The sequence below is a fragment of the Thermobia domestica genome, chromosome 18 (genome assembly GCF_964235325.1).
Source record: "Thermobia domestica chromosome 18, izTheDome1.hap1.1, whole genome shotgun sequence".
NCBI classification, from domain to species: domain Eukaryota; kingdom Metazoa; phylum Arthropoda; class Insecta; order Zygentoma; family Lepismatidae; genus Thermobia; species Thermobia domestica.
The window spans coordinates 130,993,520-131,009,988 of NC_137471.1; the positions used below are offsets into that span (position 1 = coordinate 130,993,520).

A 16,469-nucleotide genomic window follows, 5' to 3' on the forward strand; every position below is an offset into this window, starting at 1 on the left:
CCTGAAGTAGTAATTTGTCTTGATGTCATAAACCATCTTTTTGCTATGGTTTCCGAAATCTCACTAACAAGTAACCATACATTTCATAAACGAACAAATACACTGATTGTGGAATTCCTTTCATGTTAAGACCTGTTCACGAACATGATGTTAAAACAGCAGCTGTTAACATTAAATCCAATGGCGCAGGTTTTGGTGAAATAACACCACATATGCTTAAAATAGCTTCAGCTTTTACCACATTTCCCGTAACTAATATTGTTAACTTCACTTATCGAATGGTAAATTCCCTAGTGTCAGTAAAATGGCTAAAGTTCTGCCATTACCAAAGAAGCCTTGCATTAAATCAATTGATGACTGTACGCCAATAAGTATACTGCCAGTTCTTTCAAACTTAATTGAAAAGTTGGAGCTTCAGCAAATAATTCATGTATTGATAGGTCTGGCATACTTCCGTCCGAGCAATCTGGGTATCGTTAGTTTCACAGCACTTTCGGAAACAGCAAAATAGGTAGTTCTTCTGCAAGCTTTTCAGCGTGAGCTCGGTAATTTTTGCACATGTTTATAGGCATTTCAAAATGGCGTCAAAATAGAAAATTTCGGCCTTAGAAAGCCGCGTTAATAATAGGTCGGTCTCAAGTCCCGATCTCTTATCATTTAGTATTACTGGAGCACGTGGTCTTAGGCATTCCCAATTGGCAATAAAAAAAATGGCGGGCTACAGGGTGGTGGCAAAAAGGAAAATGCGAACACTAGATTTTGAGTGGACCTAGCTTGTTTTTATTCACATATAGCAAATATTTGATGGAAGCAAATCTTTAGTAACCTAGAAAAATTTAGTTTTCTGTTACCTTACCAGTATTCATCCTCTTTCATTGTAATTAATATTTAATTAGGTTTGTATAACTTTTAAACTATTCCCCAACATATCAATAATTTGGTGTAATATGTACCTACTACACATAGCCTACGTCACACCACAAGTCCAGAAAAAATAAAGAAAAAAAGTAAAGTGTTCTACTGAAAGGTATTAAATGTTACATGAAAAAATAATTGCAAAAGATTACTATAGTGGAAATAGCAGAAGTAGAAGTAATAATAATAGTGAGAAAACGTTAATTTTAATTATAGTTGTAACATCGTGAATACAGTCAATATAGGAATGAATGCTCGGACTCAAAGGAATTGCGCTTGTTGTAAGGCAACCAAAATGTGAAGGCGTAATACAAAACAGAGAACATTTTAAACTAAGTTTCATCAAAATTTGACAGCCGGTTCGAAAGTTATCGTCGGTCGTCCATACAAATAGACAGACAGTGAGATCTATAATAAGGAGCCCCTCACCAGAAATTTTCAACTTTTGTTTCATTGATACTCTAAGTTTGAATATTATACAACATTTCGACAATCTCAAATACTCGAAGGGTTTCGAGTGGCAACTAATATATTTCCAAACAAAGCTCGATAAATCTGTAGTCGTATCGTACTTCCTTCAGTCACCTAGATGAGAAGTTATCTCCATACAGAACTTTATTTAAAACCCTCGGAACCAGACGCAAGATTCTCCATTTTCTGTCTGTCCTATTGTTGGCGATGAAGTTACGGTTTGTTTACTAACTTTAGATTGGATTCCAATCACCTTCGAATGATGCATGTTTTCTATTGCTGTCTCTTTCTACCTATCTATCTATCTATCTATCTATCTATCTATCTATCTATATATATATATATATATATATATATATATATCTTTCCTGAAAGATATTTTTAGCCTTGTACAAGAACATTGGTGGTAAAGAACTGTGGGAAGGAACTTTTCTTTCACTTCATTTCAAGAGAGGCAACCTTCAAAATGAACATCTTGCATATAGACCTATGTAGGTACATATTATGTGCATCTCGATTGCATTGTTTCTTCCAAACCCACTGATAATTCCGAACTCTTCAAAATGTTCGAATGACTATATAAAATGAGACACGGAGATTTTTAAGCATGTGTTGCTTGCAATCCATCCGAGTCTCAAGAGCAGTTCGATTGTCTCACACTCGTCAAATTTTTCTAACATTTTGAATATCTCGAATATTACGAGTCTTGAACACTTGTAGTGTCTTGAACTTTTCGATAGCCTGGAAAGTTCGAAAATTCGATAAAAAGTCTTTATCGACGAAACACTTTTGAAATTTTATAATTTTTTTTTATCATAAGTGGATTATCAGAAAAACCATATACTTCTTTAGCTATAATTTTCGAGCACACGCGCGCATAGATTTTTACGTCTCCTTAGCTAACTCTCCAGTGTACACTCTACAGACTTTCACTTACCGATAGACTATCTAAACAGTTTTTCTCCAACAAACTACCGGTATCCCTAAAGTGGTTATCCCACGAAATAATGTTATACCATGTGATGGCGCTACGTTTTACACACGGCGATATTCACGTTGCACATTGGTCACACATTCGAAAATAGCAAGCAACAAAACACTGAACTGTGCCCTGTAGCCTCCACACCTTGACTAACATCTTTGTTGGCTGCTGCGTAAATTGTGTTGTTGCCACATCACCTGTTTGCGCACATGCTTGCATATCATTTTACGGAAATTTGGAGTTTTCTTTTTATTTGGTGGGTTTCTCATTTTTAACTTAGTTTGTTTATTTTCTTTGTCCGCTCGAAATTGCACCATCGCTTTACGCACAAACTATATAAAGTACCCAAAGTTATTCTGACTCAAACCACTACGAACGAAACAGAAGAAAAATAATATACTAATGTTTATTTGTAAGGTTAAATAACTGGTTTCTGCATTGAAAAGAGAGAGTTCCCCTTAAATCATATGAACCTATTAATACAAATAGGTATTTATTTTAGTAAAATAAATTTATTTTAAAAATTTGGTTAAGTAGAATGTAACATACTTCTATCGCCTTTTATTTTACTTTAATTTTGAAAAGAAATTAAACTTTACGTTAGCACGAATACCGTTAAAACTGTTCGGTATTAAGATTTGGAGATATTAACTTTGATGTTTATTATTCGTTAACTTAAAATGTTCTTTATTTAAACATTTTCTGATATATAATATATGAACCAAAATTACATGAGTAAACTAATATCATGGGTTTGCTTTAGACGGGTGCTACAGATTCGACTTTCTTCAGGTTGTCCTCAGGTTACAAAATTTTCAAAAATACTGCCCCTTCGTCTCGCTCAGATCTGGCAAACAACTTTGATGAATTTCCCCTGCACTCCCTGATGAAAATTGGAAAATTAGGATTGTTGTTCTTCAAGTCATCATAGTGATTCTCAATGAATTTCCACCTGTGTACATCTTATTTCCCTAGATGTTATGTAGAAAATCGTGGGCTTCCCTCAGTTTCTGAATGTTCGCGTCCATATTTTTCTCTTTTTCAAAAAAGTTGCGATTGTTAATGTTCATTTTTTTTTTGTTCAGCTTTCCAGTTTTAAAGAACATCCATTGGGGCATCTTTCCTTTGTTCTTTGGTTTCTATTGGTAGAAAGAATCATCTGTCTTTCCCAGCTAATTCACGAGGTATTGATATATTGCGTGGTATGCCCTTCGTCGACTATAGAAGAGATCAGTGTTTTTTGGGTTTATTTTTAGGGATTCAGCTTGACGCGTGTTCTCCTTATGCCAGGTTAAAGTGTTCTATCTGAGGTAAAAATTTCTTCAAGCTTATGGGAAGAAGGGAAGGACCTCAAAATACTGACAGCATTGCCTTTTTATTTTGCTATGCTTATACGTTGCAGTAAAAATTGATAGCTTCTAGGGTCTCCTGTTTTTGCTGTCAGACTAAATCCATTCCATTGCTTCAAAAAATCCATTACTTCTTTGCTGGAAACACCTGTTGTTTCGGTAGCAAGGGCTATATATGGTCCTCTTTAAGTTAGAGTATTTTGAGTGTTTGCGTGAACAAGCCGCTTCCGCTTCACTCCCTGCTTTTACACTTGTGGATTGTAGATAAGATGGGGCAAACGTATCCACACATGGGACATCCCAGATTAATCTTAGACCTTTCCCCACGGAATTAATGTTATTCCGCCTGGCCGTTTACCATCGTTCCTGAACAATCCTGGAGATTCTAATATACTCGGAAAGCCGATGCTTGCAAGAGTTCTTTTGATTATGTTTTTTAATTCGCTATGACGTGCAAATCTTCCTCCACTTTTGACGCAGCTTAAAGCATGAAGACCTTGTCCATCTTGTTGTTGCAGGTGCAAATAAATTAATGGCAAATATTAAGGCCTAAGCGCAATCCTATTCAGATTTTGAAAAAGTTGTCATTCAAGAATGTTCCTATGTTTAGAGATGGTGTTGACTGTAGCCATGCTCCTGATTCCTTTTCTCTTAAAGCTTTGATGCATGCACTTTCAATGTTGTTTTCAGCGACTATTTCGTGTTCGATTACCTAATTTAGAATAATTTGATCCCATTGTTTCTGAGACTCTTTTAAAACCGGGATTTTTCCATCGTAAATGCCTTTCCAAGTTTCCAAAGCCTCTGCCAAATGGCTTATTCCCACTTCGTCAACTGGATACTTTATAATTTTGGAAACGAGTGGCAACGCTCCGTGGCAAGAAGAAATGAAGGCATATGTCTGAAGCCTTTCTTATGCCTCAACCACCAACTCTAATGGGAAAGCTTGCTTGAGTCCATTGCGTTTCGTTGATATTGAAATTTTTTGTTGATTGTAATGCTTTCTTCAGTATGTGATCTATTTGTAGAAGTCTAGAGGGATATACCCACGTTGGAACTATTCGGAGAAAGTAGGTTTGTTTAGGAATACCGTAGCAATTTTTGAGCAAAAACAAAGCAATGTGGGTGGTAAATTTTCTAATCAGAATGATATTGTTTTGAGGTCATACAGGTGTTTCTCGAAATGGTATTCGATTCCTTCTTTGTGTAGTGGTGAACCCAGCAATGAGATCTCATTATTTTTCACTATTCGTATTCCCGGTAATATGTTTAAAAATTCAGATACAATTTTAGGGTCGCTTTTTTCTGAATTGGAGAAAAGTTCACATTTTTGTGGGTTCATTTGTAGACCTATTTTCTCTGAATTTGTAATCAACTTCTTTATATCTTTCAACACGGTTTGTGGTGGTTCTCCAAGAGTTCCGTCATCAAGGTAGAAGACATTTAGCTCTGAAGAAAGAGAAAGGGCAATTGGATGTACTGCTAGCCTAAATAACATCGAGCCTTCTGGATCGCCTTGCTGAACTCCTACACATAAGGATATTTTCCTTTCTTTGTAAAATAACGTTGATGGATTTGCATAGCTTTGCCAAAATATGAATAATATTGATGAATGATTTGTTTAACTTCCTTTAAAATGATGTCTCATTCAACTGAGTTAAAGGCATTTTTGTAATCGATTTTTAGAATGACCTTTTTCGAATTTTTATTTGCATGTATAAATGTTCGAGTGGCGTGAATGATAGCTTCACTGCCTTTTGGTGTTGCAAATCCCAGTTGATGAGGCTGTAGATACTGCTAATATTGATTGTAGACTGAGCACACTACTAACTTTGATGCCAAACGTCTGAAAACACTGCCGATGGTAATAGATCTGATTCCCCCGTCCTTCTTTAGGGCGCAGAGGTTAGCTCCAAACAGGTATAGACACACATCTTGATTTACTCTTCCATTAAGGATGAGATTCATCAATTTCGTGATCTGACTCAAAAGAAAAGATCCTGCTTCTCCGGCAGATCTCGAGATTAAGTCTTTAAGATGTTGAGGGGAAATACCATCTATCCCAGACGTTGAGCGGGACGCAATATTATTTATGGCTTTCTAAACCATTTCTTCATTTACGTGATTTAGATCCATCCAGATGAATATTGATTAGTTGGGGGGTCCGGCTTTTTAAGGGCTCTAGATGGAGCCAGGTGATTGTTCACCAGGCAGTGAAATGTTTCTTCATTGGAAGGTGCCAACCGTATCATCAGAAGTTAATAATCTTAAGGCGCCTCTTGTATCAAAGTCTGATATTTTATATATTATCCTTTTAGCCAAATCAAACTTTGGTTTCGGCCTTTTGGCTGTAAGAGGAGTTGTTTCGGGTGTTTCGGGCGCTTGTGAATCATTAAGGTTATTTTTGATAATGTTGTGATTGAAGTTGCAGCACGCTCTTTTGGAATTTTAAAGTGGTAGAAAGCGAAAATGAAGAGTTTCTTCCAAGTACTGGGATCGTTCTGGTCTACACAATCAACGATGGTTGAGGCAAGTTTGTTTTCTACACCGCTTCTAGCTCCTCTAGGTATTCTCTTTATTATCCATGTATTAGATTTTAATAGTGTTAATTCTTCAGAGAAATCGTTCGAATTATTATTTAGCTTTTCTGTAGAATGCTTCATCGATTTGTGTATATTAAAACCCTTTCCTGTAGGAAATGTTTTGTTACAATGAGAGCAATCAAAATATTCGTAATCATTGGAATCTAGGCCTTTCTGAGATTGTAGAAGGATTTTCGTTGAAATATTTTTCTCCATTTGTCTGTTGGAGAAATTTGAATTATGTTAAATAAAAGCACGTTACACAACTTCTCATTGTTGTATAACCTAATGGTTTCATAATGTAATGCGATTCGTTTAAACACTATAACAGTTTTTGGCGGAATTATGAAAAAAACAAAGAAAAAGGCTTCACCATTTAAGTCCATCGAAGTTTAGAATAACATTTTTCACTCCTTAATACACTTTCACTAAATGAGAACCCCACTTATCAGTTGAAAATCGAAGAGCCGATATTCTCACCACTTGTATTAACAACAATTAGCAATTAATTTATTGTTTTAAATAGTGGAAAGCGTCATTACATGGCTAAACAATATTACCGCGAGACCGGATATCGTTTTATGTAAGGTTTCATTTCAGTCAAGGGGGCACGATGGCTCAGTGGTAGAGCGTTCCCCTCTGGTGCTTGGGGTCCCGGGTTCGATCCCAGCCCCCACCAAGTGAACTTTGTGGTGGACAAACACCGTGCTCGTGGGTTTTCTCGGGGTACTCCTGTTTCTTCCCACTTTCTTCATTCCACCATTTCACTCATCTCTCATTATCACCGTCTCCTTTAGCCTAACCGGCATAACCGTGGGACGTTAAACTTACAGATTTCATTTTTCATTTCAGTCAAATATACCATATATCTACGCTCGTAATATTTCTGTTCTTTCGTTAATTTAAGGATTTTTACGCTGAAATCTGAAAAGATAAGGTGGGTATATGCCCTATTATAACATCATATAAGACCTTATAGCTGTGCTTTTGTTAGCCTTAGCCGCTTCTGAGCAAAAGAGTCCTTCATTTCTGGTAAGAAATCCTGTTGTTAAGATCCAACATTAACCAGTAAATCCATATCTCACATAACATTCGTACTAATATAAGCGCTATACAGCTGTGTGACGAATACCATACTTTACTACAGGAAGTAACCAGTGACAATTAAGTACTGAAAGAACGAAAATTTCGAAATTGGGGAAGACCTGTAAATCAACACATACAACAAGCAACGAGGAGAATAAAATATATGTAACTACAAATTGCTAGCGTTACATTTATTTGAGTAAAGATAAAAGATAGGGAGAAGATGCGAGTCTTTCTTCAAAATCTTATAGTAAACTTTGAAAACGTTATACATTTTTAAGTCGAAAATTTGTATAATAACAGCTTTTCATATTTTACTTTAGAAATATAAGCTAGCAATGTAACGGAGAAAACTTGAATTTTGGCGTTTTGTATTCCGATGGAACACTGATTGTTCGTTGAGAATTCCAAACTTTATTTAAAAAGAAATCACGCAAGTGTGGTACTCTAATAAAATGGAACCATGTATAGAAGAAAATAAAATAATGTAGATGGAACATAATGTTGCCGTTATTTTTATATTTGAAAGAGAAGAAAAAGGTATTAGAATTTGTTTTAGCAAATGCAAAAGAAAAGAAAAAATCGGATATTCGATACTCTATTTGGATACTCCTGTATGGTTCTGTGTTTTCGGCATTTAGGTACATCGATATTTTGGCACGAGTTGTAGGCAAATTTCGGAAATTTGAGAATACTGGTTTCAGCGTTTTCATCCTAGTCTGACCCCAACCATTCCACCCGGTATCTCCATTTCACCTGAAATGGTACTTTCTCGGTTCTTCTCCCAACCCGTTCATAAGTTTTGTTAAAACTGTGATAATATTTTTTTTTATTGCTTTCAGATTTGTTTGGATTCGTTTAACATTAAACTCTTAATGTTTTAAATCTCCAACTTGAACGGTTCTTTGTTTGCGACAAGCCTTTCATTATTTCAAGTTTGCTTGTAACAAAGTGGAAATGGATATAGAAGACGTTCCTGTTAAACTTGAAATAAAAACAGAAAACCAGTCATTTGAAGAATGTAATTATGAGCTATGTATTAGTAATACTAATGATCAAAAAGATGCTCTTTCAATACGTTTAGAATGTAAGAAAGGAGAAAGTGCAATGGAAGGAGAGAATAAAGCTTCAGAAAGTAATGAAGATGAAAAAATATCAGACTGGAAACTAACTTCGAAAGCAATATGTTTAGTCAAGTGTTTGTCAACAGCTGAAGTACTAGTAAATGCCAAAATTTCTCACAGTAACATCAAGCCAAAATCCTCCGATTTTACACACAACACGAAAGAATCAAACAGCCACATCTCGGCCACTATTGGAGATGTGAACGGTGACGAAGAAGACATTGAAAAAATTGGAAATCGAGAAGGAAGTAAGAATGCTCAGGACCTCAGGTACGTTTAAATGCATTCATTTCATCAGAACTATATCTACTTAGTTTAATATTCATTTTTTTCGTTTACTGTAAACTGAGTTAATGCAGCTGTTAATATTCGAGCACACAAAATAATCAAATATCATGCTTAGCTTTGTAAGAGGTGAGACAGTTCAGTAGTGAAATATGTATCCAAAGATAATGGAAATCGGTATAAACCTCCATTTCTAGAAACACTTGAGTGACAACATTAAATACAGACACGATTCTAATGTCAACGTCTATTCTTCTTATAAAAAAATGCACGCAGTTAAAACGGTCACTTACTAATACTGTAAACAATATATAAAACTGCTCTTAATTTTCAAGATTATTGAATATTCGGTTTTTCTGAAACACTAACTGCAACGGGAAGTATATTTATTTTGTGGTAGATAAGTCGGTTATATATTTTGTATTATCGGGAACGGTCATTCACCGCCTTGAATATTACTTTCCACTCTAACTTAATGATCCAAAAGCTTGTATTGTTTTATTTGTCGGTTCTGAAACTGAAACAATATTTTATATACAAAACTCCTCAGTAATAAAAATGGCAAGTGATAAAAATGGCAACGAAGAAATTATCGACACCTCTGTCGCCAATAATTTTTAAGGTGTTGTTTTACGAAATTCTTTCACTTATTTTTTTTCTAATTTTAATGTATGTTGTATCACAAACGAATTCCTAACACAACCGAAAATTCAGCTCATGTAAATAAATTATTTTAATATCTGGATGAAGTAACTTCACTGATAAACGTTCGTGTCTCAGAACTTTATATCTTGCAATTCCAGGTTTTATCATGAGCTTGTAACGCAGGCAAAGCTACTTTTTATAACTTTTTCTATCATAAAACCTTTTTTCTTAACTAACGCTTTCGTGTTTTTTGCTTTGTAAACAGTGACCATGTTACGAGGGAATGGTGGCCATTCGTAGATTAATCATCTCTGGCAGGGAATGTCGGGACTCGATCCCGAAATCCTGTCAATTAGCCTTTGTGATTTACGAACACTGTTGGATTTCTCGGAATTCTCTTGCGTCTCCCACTTCCTTCATCCGCCATTGCCATTCATCTAGTCATCATCGTCATGTAAATGTGCAACAACATCAGTAACATCATATCCGTTAGATGACGAAAATAAAAATATATGTAAACATAATGATGTCTTGTATAATTGCCGTCTGCTACTATTACGATAAGCAGTCGCTCCGGCATACTTGCAACAAGCGTAAAACATTGACCAGGCCTAAGTCGGTAATACTGCAGCATCTCGGTCACACGGGCTTCTAGAACTTCCTGATTCCTGTCTTATCTTTCCTACCACTTCTCCAACATATAAGCCCAAAATTTTGGAGTGGATTGAAATTGAGAGTACGTGGAGGCCAATCCATGCAAATGAGATGCGAATGTTCTTGTAAACGCTCCTGGGCTTGCTATGACTTATGTATAAGGCTGTTGTCGTGCATGAATATGAACTTATCTTGGTCTGTAAAATTAGCATTAAGAGAAGGTAAAACGCATTTTCTAGAACACCAACATATTCTCCAGTTCCAACATTCAGAGTAGGACCTTTGAGGCGTTTTAAAGGGCTTGATCGTGCCGTGTTATATTGCGAACTTTCTTCATGGTTGAAATAACTTAATTGATTCACTGAACATGTAAACCTTCAATAATAAACCTATTTTAACAATGAAGTATATACATCAACACATTGACACGTTTTGTGTCTTCGAACGAGTCCACTTCATCATGTACTCAGTACTTTTACAGCATCAATGAATTTACATATACGCCATGACTTTTTGTTATGGGATCGATTCATATAGAAGATCGATGTTTTTTTTTTTGGGGGGGGGGAAATGATGCCACGTAGTGTGGGTCAAACAGTCCAAGTTCACAAGTCTGTGAGTGCATCGTGAGTAGTGTGCGAGGATGTACCCTACGTGACTATACTTGTGTGCTTAAGATTACAATTTCTCGCAAAATGACCTACTAAAATAGTAAAATGAATATTTTAAATATTTTTGTTGAGGTTAAAATTTTTGTGTACTAATCTAATAATAATTTACTTGATGTGGAATATGAAAATGTTACACAAATAACAAACATGTTTATGTTATGTTCTTTGTTTATGTAGTGAAATTTAATATAGTGTAGAGAGAAACCAATAATTTTTTTTATAACGCAATGCAGAAATTTGTGCTGGTTTATGTAGCTTAAATGTGATACGTAGTCTATTTGTAATGCATATATTTGCACGTAAATTATACACTTTAATGGCATATACAGTACATTAAAGTGTTAAGTTTTACCATAGAATAATCAATACTTAGATTATTCATTACTCTATGACTACAGCTGCAAAATCTAAATCGAAAGGTAGATAGGCCTAATTTTCTAGTTTTCATTCCAAATAAACTAATTTCTTTCAAATTTTCTATATTTCCTCTGAGTACATTTGTGTGAGAGTCCGTAATATGCCAACTGCCGTACATTTTACATTTTCGACAGCAGAAGACCAAAAGTGAAATACAGATCAAAAATTACCTTCTTCATATTTATCAGAGATTTCACAATTTCAAAAATTAATTTATATAATCTCATTACTGTACGCACTATGAAACGATTGTGAACAAACTTTACAGTTGCACAATGAGAGCCATTACATAACATACACACTGTATATTTTATAGAACCGTCTCGTAATTTTCATAAAATTCTTACTGGAGTTTTCGCAGTTCTCATGTACAATTGCAAGGGTTTCTTGAGAAATTGCTATTTACCTAAACGAACACCTGATTTACACGTGACAATTCATCTTCCATGACTGTACAGACACAGGCTGTCAGCAGTGGTACGAACAGAGTTTACACCGTAATTTTATATGGGGATGGGAAAATTTAATTTACTTCGTAATTATGACATGAAAACTTTTGTTCTGATTTCTCCTTTATAAATATATAACTTCCACTATAGTATTAAACGAGTCGTGTTTTATGATTGAATTTATTACATTTGGTTATACAATACAATCCGTTTTAAAGGATACGGCGTAGTGTTTTATAGGTTTCCGAACCAGTTGGTTAGCCAAAACACCCAGATGTAAATGTTAAAAGTGTTGCCGTTCAAACACTTAAAAATTTGTAAAGGAACCAAATGTGTTCCATGAATGGGCATTCACAATGTTTAAGTGACATTTCTTCTATTATAGGAATATTTGCGTGCAGACACTTACCTTCTCTTGTGTAGATATATCATCCGATTAGCACCCTTAAGAATTTACTCGAACTTTCGCTACGGCTAGGCTCGTGTTTTTGATAGTAATATTATCCTATCGGTACAAGATGTTTGTTAGTGATTATATGAAGTTTCACATTGAAAGTAAAGTCACTTGTGAACCAATGTATTTGAAAGACAAGAGGTAATTACACTACCAATGAGCCACCGAACCTCCCTTACGCTACTAAAAAAACAAAAGGAACACTAAAAATCACCACACAAACAAAATTCTATTAACAAGTTTTATCACGATTCGGTACAAGATTCAACTTCTAAATGAGTAATACGCCTATGATGATAATTTTCAAGAATAAATATTTTTTAATCTTCTGTAGACACATTCACATATCTACTTATTCACTAATAAAGCTTCAGATATAACTATGAATTTATTTACACTGTAAGTAATTAATAAAACAGGAGAAGCAGTTCAAGAAAGAAGTATATTAGGACTTTCTGTCATGGAGCTAATTTCAGTATTCACCTGATATTTTTAGTTAAATCCGTTCTGAATTAAAATATAATAACAGTAATAATAATAATAAGAAGAAAAGTTGTTTAAGTCGATAATATATGCTGGAATCCAGAAGTATATTTTCAGTGTGGTGATGCGAAGTAAATTGAATTATAATTTTTTTTTTCCTAGATCTTAAAATATCGAGACCGCAAAAAAAAAGTGAAGAAATTAATAATTATTTTTTAAACTCTCTCTTCAGATTCTCCGTGGACTCTGGTAATTAACCAGGAGTGAAGCGTGTAACATATATAATCGGAAATTCAATATATTAATTAATAAGTGTTTCAAACCTTTTGTTTCTATTTGTCCTTCCTTTTAAAGACTAAGAAGGAATTTCTGTGCTTCTAAACTCCTTTTCAACTGTTTACTCAAATGACCGAAATGAAACATTTCTTTGGCTTTCCACACAAACATGCCAGTCACCATATACCTGGCAACTCCGTAAAAACCTGTCTTTAGAAACTAATAAACTATGCTTACAGTTTTTAAAGGGCAACAGCTACACCCCTACTTCCCCAGTTCTTCACCCCTAATTTGTTTTGTTCTCTGATGCCGACTCTGCTTGCAGTAGAAAATTTTATCTAAGCGATTCATCCTTTTCATAAACTAATGCCAGACATACGGACTGGAAGATTATTTCTCATATCCCTCTTAAATACGGTATTTCCCAAAACACTGCTGCACGTGACAGTTTATTTTAAATGATAAACTTATGTGCTATGCCTTCTATCCCTAACAAGAGAGACTCGTGAGATGATAAATTTCAGTCTGGATTTTGAATCTTTCTTTTCTGTTTACAATACCCATTACGATGAATGTATCATGATAAGAACACAGATGAAGGTAGACACAATCAGCATATCAAAAAATTTATTTCAAACAATTTAGCTGCTTTACATTTATAATGTAATTGCAACACCATTCTGTCACTTTTTAATATACAGAGTGGAGCATTTGTCTTGACACGCTCTTTTAATTTTAAAGTTTGTAAAAGTAAACACTGTAGTGTATTACGATGCATAAACACATTCCAGGCGTTGTTTGATATACCTCTAATAGCAGTGTTGCAAAGCCATTATAGAATTGTTTGAGTATTATTTGCAAAGCCATTATACGCTTGGTGTTTGAGTGTTGTTTGTTTGTTTGAGAAGCACTCTTGTTTGTTTGAGTGATAAACAGAATGATAACCTTGAATATTCTAGAAGTATGTCAGCATAATAACCAAGGAAAATGAACTGGGTAACGAAGATCCTCATTATCTTAGTTTTGAATTCTACAATCATAATATCAGGTAATTCTAATATATAGCTTAAGAACAGCAAGGAATTAAATCGTTGATGTTTCTGAAATGGCCTGATTTCGGGAAAGTACTTACTTATATATATGTATATCATATCTAACCACGCAGATATATTTCAGTAGACATAAAGGTCGTTAAGGGAATTAAAATTTAATATCTAAATCATTCCGAAGATATTAAAAACGCTAACGGAGATGGCTTTACTGCTTAAAATGGTATTTTTTTTCTCAAATTTTAGAAACTGCAATAGGCTTCCTTTTTTTTCTTTGTCATTATCTTGACAGTTTCTGATATATGAAATTGGAAGATGTTCTGGCAAATTACTAAATATTCTGCAGTAAAATTAATAATAATATAAATAATCTTCCTCAGTGACTTCGTACCTCCATTTTCACCTATAGTAAGAGATATTCGTTCCATAATGTAAGACATGAAACTTGATATGCATTTAAGTCTGATACTTTACATATATAGTAGATACAACCTCAGATAATAACAGAAAGGATATTCCCTTCTTTGGTGCATTGAAATAATATGGAGACCTCTCCGTTTACCGTTCCGTTTACCACGAAAAATTGAGTATGAGACCCTGGGAATTCTGAATATGTAGTATGCAATAACAAATATAATATGGAACAACTTCCCATTATTCTGTGTTTATATACAAGCGGTCGCATTTCCTTTTTTGCATCATATTTATCTCACTATCCATTTCCTTATTTATTGGACTTTTTGCAGGTTCCGTAAACATCCTGTTTGCAGAAAGGCGAATACGTCTGTAAGACGAAAAGCCTTTACTCAGAGGGCAGCGTTGACAAGACCCATGTTAGCACATACAGGTGAAAAATCTCACTTTTGCCAAGAGTGTGGAAAGGGATTTATTAGTAAGTCGCATATTGCGACACACATGTTAGTGCATACAAGTGAAAAGCCACACACGTGCGAAGAGTGTGGAAGGGGATTTAGGCAGAGGTCACATTTGGCAACACATATGTTAATGCATATATCAATGCGTCCTCACACGTGCGAAGAGTGTGGTAAGGAATTTAAGCAGAGGTAAGGTTTGACAAGACACATGTTAATACATATAGGTGAAAAACATCACACGTGCGAAGAGTGTGGAAGGGGATTTAGGCAGAGGTCACATTTAGCAACACACATGTTAATGCATACATCAATGCGTACTCACACATGCGAAGAGTGTGGTAAGGGATTTAAGCATAGGTCAAATTTGACAACACACAAGTTAATACATAAAAGTGAAAGACGTCATACGTGCCAAGAGTGTGGAAAGGAAATCAAGAATAGGTCCAATTTAGCAAAACACCTCTTAATGCATACAGAAATGCACCCTCACAAGTGCCATGAGTGCGGAAAGGGATTTATTTATACGTCAGAAATGGCAGCACACTTGTTGATACATACAGGTGATAATCCTTACACGTGCCAAGAGTGTGGAAAGAGATTCACAAGGAAGTCTAACCTGGCGGCGCACATGTTAATACACACAGGTCAAAAACCTCACACATGCGAAGAGTGTAATAGGGCATTCAGGCGGAAGTCAAATTTGGCAACACACATATTAATACATACAGCAATGCGCCATCACAAGTGCCAAGAGTGTGGAAAAGGCTTTATTCAGAGGTCAGCTTTCACAACACACATGTTATTACATACAGCTGAAACACGTCACACCTACCAAGAATGAGGAAAGGGATTTAGGATTAAGTCCAATTTGGCAAAAAACATGTTAATACAAATCTCACAAGTGCCAAGAGTGTGGAACGGGATTAGGCAGTGGTCACATATATTAATACCTACTGAAAATTCATACACATAGGTCATGAACTGTAAGGAGGTAAGAGTGTGATAAGAAATTTACTATAAAGTAGAGTCTCGCAAGATACATGTTAATATATTCAGTTCAAAAATCTCACACCTACTAAGGGTGTGGAGAAAGATATAGTGAAATTTCACATTGGACTAGAAAAATCTCACAAGTACCAAGAGTGCGGGAGTATCTAGTGAAAGATTATGCTTGTAAGAGACATGTTAATATATGAAGATGGAAAAGTCACACATGATTAAAGTGCGGAAAGAAATTTCGTCAAAGTTCTTATTTCAAAACCAAGGTTAAATCTTAAAGATGACGCACATCATATATCCCGGAGGTCTGTAGAATTTACTCAATTTCATACTAAGCAACAATCATACTAAGACAATTAGGTTAAAAACCTCTTACGTTTGAGTATTATGATAGCATATATAAATAAATTACGTTTCAAAATGCGCTTATTATAAATGAAGTTATTACCCTCATAGTGTCTGAAGTTCGTGAAAGTACTCAAGCGTAACTCAGAGTGTGCAAGAAAGTTTTACCTATAAAAATGAGAGACAATAAGCAGTGATAATGTGCGATAGATTTGGTTTAATTCAAAGTTGGTGAGACACGTGTTCCCTTGTAACGGTATTACTGTTTTGGGGTCATATTTTTAAAACTCACAATTTAACATTTTGCTATATATTAGGGAGAGAATTCGACATTTTTAAAACCAGAATCCATTTCCGG

At 35.0% G+C, this 16,469-nt stretch overlaps 1 protein-coding gene across 1 annotated transcript in view; it reads left to right on the plus strand.

The window, feature by feature from the left end:
• Nucleotides 1–14,999, plus strand: part of LOC145675622 (uncharacterized) — a 29,293-nt gene extending 14,294 nt beyond the window's left edge. The window contains exons 2-3 of the mRNA XM_081746161.1: nucleotides 8,228–8,779; nucleotides 14,639–14,999. Of these exons, the coding sequence (XP_081602287.1) occupies nucleotides 8,343–8,779; nucleotides 14,639–14,960 (759 nt within the window). The 5' untranslated portion in view covers nucleotides 8,228–8,342 and the 3' untranslated portion in view covers nucleotides 14,961–14,999. The remainder of the gene's footprint in view (nucleotides 1–8,227; nucleotides 8,780–14,638) is intronic.
• The last annotated feature ends 1,470 nt before the right edge of the window (nucleotides 15,000–16,469 follow it).